Source organism: Saimiri boliviensis, chromosome X (genome assembly GCF_048565385.1).
Source record: "Saimiri boliviensis isolate mSaiBol1 chromosome X, mSaiBol1.pri, whole genome shotgun sequence".
NCBI lineage: Eukaryota > Metazoa > Chordata > Mammalia > Primates > Cebidae > Saimiri > Saimiri boliviensis.
The window spans coordinates 58,234,436-58,243,687 of record NC_133470.1 but is presented as its reverse complement, the minus strand read 5'-3'; the positions used below and the strand labels follow the sequence as shown (position 1 = coordinate 58,243,687).

General features: G+C 44.5%; 1 protein-coding gene across 3 annotated transcripts; it reads left to right on the top strand.

Annotated features, from left to right (window-relative positions):
• The first annotated feature begins 4,143 nt into the window (after positions 1–4,143).
• On the top strand, positions 4,144–8,823 carry PJA1 (praja ring finger ubiquitin ligase 1). 3 transcript variants are annotated; one of them, XM_010330888.3, is made up of 2 exons: positions 4,144–4,273; positions 6,530–8,823. In XM_010330888.3, exon 2 carries the CDS (start codon positions 6,591–6,593, stop codon positions 8,352–8,354), a length of 1,764 nt encoding a protein of 587 aa, XP_010329190.1. In that variant the 5' UTR covers positions 4,144–4,273; positions 6,530–6,590; the 3' UTR covers positions 8,355–8,823. The 3 variants fall into 3 exon arrangements, with proteins under 3 accessions (XP_010329190.1, XP_010329189.1, XP_003943112.1); XM_010330887.3 differs by having other exon boundaries at positions 6,524–8,823; XM_003943063.4 differs by having other exon boundaries at positions 6,198–8,823.
• Positions 8,824–9,252: the final 429 nt, after the last annotated feature.

The following is a 9,252-nucleotide window of genomic DNA, read 5'->3' as shown; positions in this document are numbered from 1 at the left end:
TTAATGTGTGTGTGCCTAACAACAGACTATCAAAAGATGAGTCAAAAACTGATAGGACTTCAAGAATAAATAGGTGAATCCACAATTATAGTTGGAGACTTCAACACCACTCTATTAGTAATTGACAAATCTGGCAGGCAAAAAATCAGTAAGGATATAGTTGAACTAAATAGCATCATCAGTCAACTGGATCTAATTGACATTATTATAGACAACTTCATCCACCAAAAGCAGAATACACATTCTTTTAAAGCTCACATTGAACATTCACCAAGATAGAATACATCCTGGGCCATGAAACATACCTCAACAAATTTTAAAATATAGGCATTATATAAAGTATGCTCTCAGACCACAATGACAACAGCCACATGAGTTAGCTTAGAAATGGTTTGAACAATGAGAACACGTGGACTCAGGGAAAGGAGCATCACACACTAGGGGCAGTTGGGGGAGATATGGGAGGGACAACAGGGAGTGGGGAGCGTGGGGAGGGATAACATGGGGAGAAATGCTGGATATAGTATGCACCTAAAGTAAAATTAAAAAAAAAAAAAAAGGTTCTTCTTTGGCCTGTCAACAACCATGTAAAAGAGTGTAGAAGTGGGCCTCTTGCCCTACTTGAGCCTTCAAATGAGACTGCAACCCTAAATGAGAGCTTGGGTGCAACCTCCTAAGAAACTTTGAGTTAGAGGCATCTAACTAAGCCATGTCTGGATTCCAGACCCATAGAAACTGTCATATGATAAATGTTTGTTGTTAGCTTCTATGTTTTAGGGAAATTTGTTATACAACAGTAGATAACTATTACTATACCCTTTCACCAAGAAATTCTATTTCAGTGTTCTTATACTAGAGCAATTTATTTCAATCCTTTTCACACCAGAACATATATTTAAAATGCTAATATTGTATCAGCTCACTGGGGTAAACAGACAAGTGTGCCCTTGGCCAGAGGCAACAGTACCTAGGGGCAGCCACTGGGTGAAGTTAAATCTATATTCCTGGAGGGAGGGCTAAGGGGATCAATATATCAGAACACTTATAACTCAGTTGGGAAACTACCCTGAAGAGACTCTTCTATGTAGGCACAAGGACATGCACTAGGCTGTTCATTGAATCTTCACTTATAATTGCACAAAACAGAAACAGTAGGGAAAGAGATAAATTGGATAACTTATACAAAAGAAGTCCATACAATAATACACTACAGTAATATATTGGATAATTGATCCACTAATATTCAGCAGTTAAAATGCATCACTTAGATCTACAGGTATGAAAATTGCTGAGTTTCAAAAACAATGGAGCGAAAATCTAAGTTTCAAAAGTATACATTTATAATGATACCATCTGCATAATTTAAATACATGAATATGTATGTATACACAAACATGAACAAGATGAAAGCACATCAACTTCCAAATAAGGTTTATTTTTAAGAAAGAGGTCAAGTGAATAGGATGAAATGAGGGCTTCAACTGCTTGTTTTAAAAACAAGCATTTGAGGATCTGGAGAAAAAATTTGCTCAATCCATGTGACAGGTGCATTCAAATGTGTATTTTATACTCTACTTTTCTGTACAATTGACATATTTAAAAATATTTTTATGAAAGAAAATGTATCCTCTTTTGAGTCCAAAAATACATATATACAAGCTGGGCATGGTGGCTCACACCTGTAACCCCAGCACTTTGGGTGGCCGACACAGGCAGAACGCTTGAGGTCAGGAGTTTGAGCCAAGCCTGGTAAACATGGCGAGATCCTGCCTCTACTGAAAAATACAAAAACTAGCTGGGTGTGGTGGTGCGCACCTGCAGTCTCAGCAACTCAGGAGGCTGAGGCAGGAGAATCACTTGAACTTGGGAGGTGGAGGTTGCGGTGAGCCAAAATTGCCCCACTGTACTCCAGGCTGGGTGACAGAGTGCGACTCCATCTCAAAAAAACCAGAAACAAAAATACATATACATTCTGTATATTGTGTTGTCTCATCTCCTCATATCATTATTATGCAGTCTATTTGATTTATCTATACCATAAGAAATGAAGTTTCCCACTATAATTGCAGACTTCCGGATTTCTCTTTATTATTTCTAACAGTATTTACTTTATATATTTTGAAACTACATTGTTTGGCACATACATTTTTGTGACTGTCATATCTTTTTTTTTTTTAATGCACTGTTCTGCAACATGGTTTTTTTCACTTAATGTATTTGTATTAGACTAGTATATATTTTCTTTTTCTTTCTTTCTTTTCCTTCCTTCCTTCCTTCCTTCTTTCTTTTCTTTCTGACAAGATCTGACTCTACTGCCCAGGCTGCATTGCAGTGGCACAGTCTTGGCTCACTGCAGCCTCAACCTCCTGGGCTCAAGTGATTATCCCCCTTCAGCCTCCCAAGTACCTGGGACTACAGGCATGTGCCACTGCACCCAGGACATGTTTACATTTTTTGTAGAGATGGGATTTCACCATGTTGTCCAAGCTGGTCTCGAACTCCTGGGCTTAAGCAATCCTCCTGCCTTGGTCTCCCAGAGTGCTGTGATTACAGGTGTGAGCCACCAAGTCTGTACATGAACCACCATGCAACATGTTTAAATAAATTTGAACAATTTGTTGAGGAGAATTAAAGTTGTTTGCATTATCTTGCTACACTCCTATTCACATATCTTTCTCCACTTGTGTGTTTTAATAGAACACACAATAGACCAATTGATTAGAAGTAGAATTGCTAGATGAAAATCTCCATTAAAATATTTGACAGTTCCATATTTCTCACTAATGAAATTCTATAATTATTATTAGTTTTTCTTGAGACAGCATCTTGCTTGGTTGTCCAGGCTGTAGTGCAGTGGTGTGATCTCCACTCACTTCAGCCTCAACCTCCTGGACTCACACAATCCTCCTGCCTCTGCCTCCCAAGTAGTTGGGACTACAGACACACACCACTAGCTTGTCATGTCTTTCTCAGTGAATAAAACAACCTGTTTTGTTCTCTTTAGTGCTTTTTACTTTGAGTTCTTGATTTTTAGGATATTGATACTGTTATGAGTCTCTTTCCTCTTTCCTTTACTATTTTTGCTTCTTTCCTTCCTCTCCTTCCCTCCCTCCCTCCCTTCCTTCTTTTCTGCTAGTATTTTACTGTCATATATTTTTCATTCCTATTTCTGCTTTAGGTGAAATTCACACAAATAGTATATAACTGTACTTTTAAAAACAAAATGCTCAAAATAAGAGTTTGGCTTTTATTAGGAGATGTTAACCCATAATGCATGCTGATCTATTCAGGTTTATTTCTGCATTTTTGTATTCTTTTTGCATCCCCCCCCACCACCAGCAACGTTTCTTGCCCTTTGTTAAGATTGAGTTTTTCTCTTTGTTCCACATATTATTACTTTAATGGTTTGAAAGTTATACATTCTATTTCTATTATGTTGTTACCCCTAAAATTTATGTTCTATTATGCATTTTGTTTCCAGTAAGAACAAAACTTTGCTGCTGTCATGAACATAGGAAGTGTTTACATTGGCTGTAAATACTAGAAATACTAGAGTTTCATTATAAAGTGCAATTTAAAGACTTTAGAATTCAGTAAAATTGTGTAAATCCAAAAGGCATAACTGTAATATTTTTAAACTGCAATGCAATACCAGAATATGAACCTGTGTTGTGTCTTATGATCTCTTTGAAAGAGAAGCTTGGTTTTGTGATGAGCAGCAGCAAATTCAACACTAAACAGCTTCAATTTGCTTCAACCATCAGGTTAAAAAAAATTTAAGTCTACTGCAACCCTAAACATAGTTTCACAGTTTTAATACTTTCAGTACAACCATAACACATAACGTAGGATGTGATGTAGTAATGTAATTACTCTCACATTGGACTTAATCAGAAAGAATCTGCAAATTTCATTTTATTAAACAACCCAGAAGGGAATTAAGCTAAATGTTTAACATTTGTTAAAGCTGGGTGATGGTGACATTTTTCGCTGTCCTTTTCTGTATCCTTGACGATTTCATCATTTAAGATGAAATAATGCTTTCGGGCCCACCCTGATTTGTGGAGAGCAGCTGCCGCCCCCGCCACATCAAGGGGGCGGGCTCCAGCTGACTTCACAATCACTTCCGCCGCCGCAGTCGCCGCCCGCCCCGCTGCTGTCTGGCGGGGGAGGAGCTCAACACCGGGAGCAGCGGCTCCGGCGGTCGGCGGTCGTGGTGGTTGGAGGTCTGAGAGCTCTGCTCCTCTGGAGAGTGTGTGGCTTTCTGGACCTGGTGAGTGAAAGGCTGATTGTTTCCTTGATTCATCGGTGAGCTGGCGGTGGCGCGAGTGGCCGTGCTTGGGGCTAGTGGCCAGGCACGGGGGCGAGGCTTTTGGGGGGGTTCCTGGGAACTGCTTTTCAGGTTCGCCCCTCGGGAAGGGATGGGGTGGACGCGGGACCTGACTGCAGACTGAGGCCCATGTCCTCCCTCGGCCTCTTTTGGGGCTGCATCCTCCTCTGCCAGAACCCCTTGCGTGTGGCGCGGTCCCCACTCGAGTGGCTTTCATCGCTATTGGGAGGGCAGTGGTGGTCGCGGCCCTCTCCCACTTCTCCCTGCCTCTCCTCCCCTTTCCTTCCTTCTTCCCTCCTCAACCCCTTCGCGGAGCACTCCGTGGCCTTTCTTCCCATATTTTGGTGGTGTTTTGTCAATGGTAAATGGTAAAGATTTTTAGGTAAAAATGCCGTCCCCAGGGAAAAATTTGTCAGGAAAAAATAATTATTCTCAGGGAAGAGTAGACCCACGCACGCCCTTTTCTTTCATTTTCCCTCTCCCCTGCCACATCGGTTTGGGTCTCCTGTTTGACCTGATAGCCTTTTCCCACCTCTTATTATGACATTGTGTCTCCCACCCCTCCGTGTCTCTCGAGCACGCGCGCGCGTACAGAAGCCTTCCATTGCAGCCCCCTCCTTGCCCCTCCATCCTCAAGGTTCCAGTGCGTCCCCTCCCCCACGCATGCGCAGGCACACGCAGCACACACCCTCTAACACACCCTCACACTCTCACACCCTCCCGTGCCTTCCCCCTCCTCTACCCAGCTACCACATACACACCTCTAGCACCGGCCCCCTACCCTGCTCAGCCTCTGCGTGCTCTCAGGAACACATGCCTGCGCGAACACACCCCCTCCGGCCGCCCTCCTTCTCCCGGCCTGTCATACACACACATACGGACATCCTTCTATTGCTGGGCAGTGACATACATATGCAGCCACATGTGCTCATTCACATCCCCTTTTCAAATGCTCTCCTCTCCTGCTCCCTCGGTCACGTGTGTCAGACACAGCTCTCCTTTGCTGGTCCCGAGGTGCGCACACTCACACTCACATAAGCCCTTCTACGGGGACACCACCTGCCGCCCTCTTTGCCATATCCACACAGGAGGCAGACATCATTCTTTGATTGTCGGCCTCTGTTCCATCCACCTCAAGCACATCTGTCTCCAGTGCTGCCCCCCAGCCCCCGCTTCCATTTGTGCCTGCTGCATTTGCTCACACTGACATTTCTCCATTGTTGCCTCCCATTTTGACACACACACACACACACACACACACACGCAGACACACACACACACACAAACTCTCGGACACTCCTCTCCATTGCCAACCATACGCTCCCCTGCCCATGACGTACACATAAATACAGGCATCCTTCTGTAGTTGCAGCTGCCACACATACAGCTACACACACAAACACCTTCCCTTTCCTCATACATCCATGCACTCCTCTCCTCCAAAGCCACGCCACCCATGCCTGTCATTTTCATACCCACACCCAGAATGGGTCTCATGCTAACACTCATACATTTTCCCCTACAAACATAAACATCTGTCTGTTGCAGGATTGCTGGTCCCCTTCCACCTGTCCCTCTCCTCTTGACAGACACATAGGCACTCATGCACACACGGTGATCTGTATTTTCCACTCTATTCCAATTTGCATTTCTCCTGTGTGTCTGCAGTGCTCAGAAAAACGCAGACACCCCATAAAAAAACCCACAGCAATCTTTCCTCTCCCCACGTTGACACAATTCCACAGTACTTCACCCACCTTCCAAGCATCCGGTCACCCCCCATCTTCCGTCAGATTCTCCCCTAAGTCTGGCTTTCCTGCAAACCTACTTTTGTAATCATTTTGCCAACATTAAAAATGTGTTCCAGGTCTACACCTGACAGTCACTGGAATGCTACTCCAGGCCTTAGAAGAAAGTGAAACTAATTTTAAAGACCCCTTATTCTTTCTGTTACCTGCCTGCTGAAGTGAAAGTAAATCTCCCTGCTCCTTTATTCTAAACTGATTTTACTTTCCCATCTCAAAAACGTGTGCTGGGAGCAGGAGCCTTCCTACCCAAGCCCCAGCTGTATTGGAAACCCTCCAAAGTCAGAGTGATGGGTCAGGAATCTAGCAAGCCTGTATGGCCCGAACCAACAGGAGGGTATCAGTCCAATACAGGTAGGAGGTATGGAAGAAGGCATGCTTATGTCAGTTTCAGGCCATCCACAAGCCAGCGGGAAAGGATTGCCAGCCAGAGAAAGACGAACTCCAAAGTCCCAATGCACAGAACAGCCCCCAGTCAAACCACCAAGAGGAGCCGATCGCCATTTTCCACCACTCGTCGTACTTGGGACGACAGTGAGAGTTCGGGAACCACCCTGAATATTGATAATGAGGACTATTCCAGGTATCCGCCAAGAGAGTACAGGGCTTCGGGGAGCAGAAGAGGAATGACCTATGGACATATTGACTCTTACGGGGCAGATGACAGTGAGGAGGAGGGGGCTGGGCCTGTTGAGCGACCGCCAGTGAGAGGCAAAACTGGCAAGTTTAAAGAGGATAAGCTGTATGACCCAGAGAAAGGGGCAAGGGCTTTGGCTGGGCCATCTCCACAGTGCTCTAGTTTTAGCCGTGATATGAAAGAGAAGCAAGACAAGTTAGACCCAGTCCCTGCAGCAAGACGCTCAGCTAGCAGAGCTGACTTCCTGCCACAAAGTAGTGTGGCCTCACAGTCTTCTTCTGCCGAAGGCAAGGTGGCTACAAAATGTGACAGCTTGGAGAGGGAGAGGAGGGAGCAGAATTTACCTGCACGTCCCAGCAGGGCTCCTGTGAGTATTTGTGGTGGTGGGGAAAACACCCCAAAGAGTGCAGAGGAACCTGTGGTCAGGCCCAAAATTAGAAACCTGGCAAGTCCAAACTGCGTGAAACCAAAAATATTTTTTGATACTGATGATGATGATGATATGCCACACAGTACTTCGAGGTGGAGGGATACCACCACCAACAACGAAGGCCATTCGGATGGCCTGGCAAGAAGAGGCAGAGGTGAGAGTTCAAGTGGCTATTCCGAGCCAAAGTACCCTGAGGACAAGCGGGAAGCCAGGAATGATCAAGTGAAACCAGAAAAGGTGCCAAGACGACGACGCACCATGGCCGACCCTGACTTCTGGACGTACAGTGATGATTACTACAAATACTGCGATGAAGACTCTGACAGTGACAAAGAGTGGATTGCTGCTTTGCGTCGGAAGTATCGAAGCCGAGAGCAAACCCTGTCCTCCAGTGGCGAAAGCTGGGAGACTCTGCCGGGGAAAGAAGAGCGGGGACCTCCACAGGCTAGGGTGAGTGCCAGCCCCAGCCACGGCCCTGGTGCTAGTGCCAGCGCTGGGGCTGGTGCCAGGGCCAGTGCTGGCAGCAATGGCAGCAATTACCTTGAAGAAGTTCGAGAACCATCTCGTCAGGAAGAGCAGGCATCCCTGGAAGAAGGAGAAATTCCTTGGCTCCAGTACAATGAGAATGAGAGTAGCAGTGAGGGGGATAATGATTCTGGTCACGAGTTGATGCAACCTGGTGTATTCATGCTGGATGGAAACAACAACCTTGAAGATGACTCCAGTGTGAGTGAAGACCTAGAAGTGGATTGGAGCCTCTTTGATGGATTTGCAGATGGGTTAGGTGTGGCTGAAGCCATATCCTACGTGGATCCTCAGTTCCTCACCTACATGGCACTTGAAGAACGCCTGGCCCAGGCAATGGAAACTGCCCTTGCGCACTTAGAGTCTCTTGCAGTGGATGTAGAGGTGGCCAATCCACCAGCAAGCAAGGAGAGCATTGACACTCTTCCTGAGATCCTGGTCACTGAAGATCATGGCGCAGTTGGTCAGGAGATGTGCTGCCCCATCTGCTGTAGCGAATATGTGAAGGGGGAGGTGGCAACTGAGCTGCCTTGTCACCACTATTTCCACAAGCCCTGTGTGTCCATCTGGCTTCAGAAGTCAGGCACCTGCCCCGTGTGCCGCTGCATGTTCCCTCCCTCACTCTAAAGACCAAGGCTGTTTACTCCTGGTCTGGTTATTTTCCCCATCTGAAATCCACAATACCGCAGGAGCCCTCTTGAAATTAACAATGGAAACAAAACCAATCAGTCAGTTAGCCTAAACCTGTGTATTTCATACAATTAAATGAATTAAATGATTCCTCGTGATTATTTCCAATGTGAAAACACTTGTGTATGATTGCATTAAAAATCATGTCATCTTTTAGAGGTTAGAAAAGGGAAAACTCAACTTTCCAAATGCTACTTGAGATTGCAGTAAGAACATTTTCTAACCTGAAAGTTAAAATAAATCGCATTTGTTTTCTTCAGTAGAATGTGTTGCTGTTACTTGTAATGTCAAGTTTATCTGTTAAATATGTCCAAAAGGCAAAAATCATTTTCGTTGCATGTTATGGGTCGATGTTCCTGTAATTGCAGTGCCGTAAAAGCTTATTAAAGTTTTTCTTTTGATTTTACATGGTATAATGGAATTTTTTGGCTTTGTCTGAAGCAGTGGTACTGAATGAATTTTAACTGATCCCTTGAATTTGCATCAAAACCTTTAGTTTCACTGGAAATGCTGACTTCAACAGTTGCAAAAAAAAAAAAAAAAAAAAAAAAAAAAAGGCAGTGACTTTAATAGTAGGAATAAAGTGTATGATTGTCCAACTGCTGCAGGGGAAAAGGTCGAGTAGATGAAGAAGGAAGAAAAGAAAGAAGGAAAGAACGAAACAATAAGAAAGCGTGGAATAGATGCAAAACAATGGTAGGATTAAGTCCAAACCGAATGTAGGAATGAATGAGTTAAAATCACCTTTGAGAATATAGAAACTCTCAGAGGGAATGGGTCCAAAAAAATAAAGCTATATGCCAATTTTATAGCTTAACACAGTGACACGGATAGG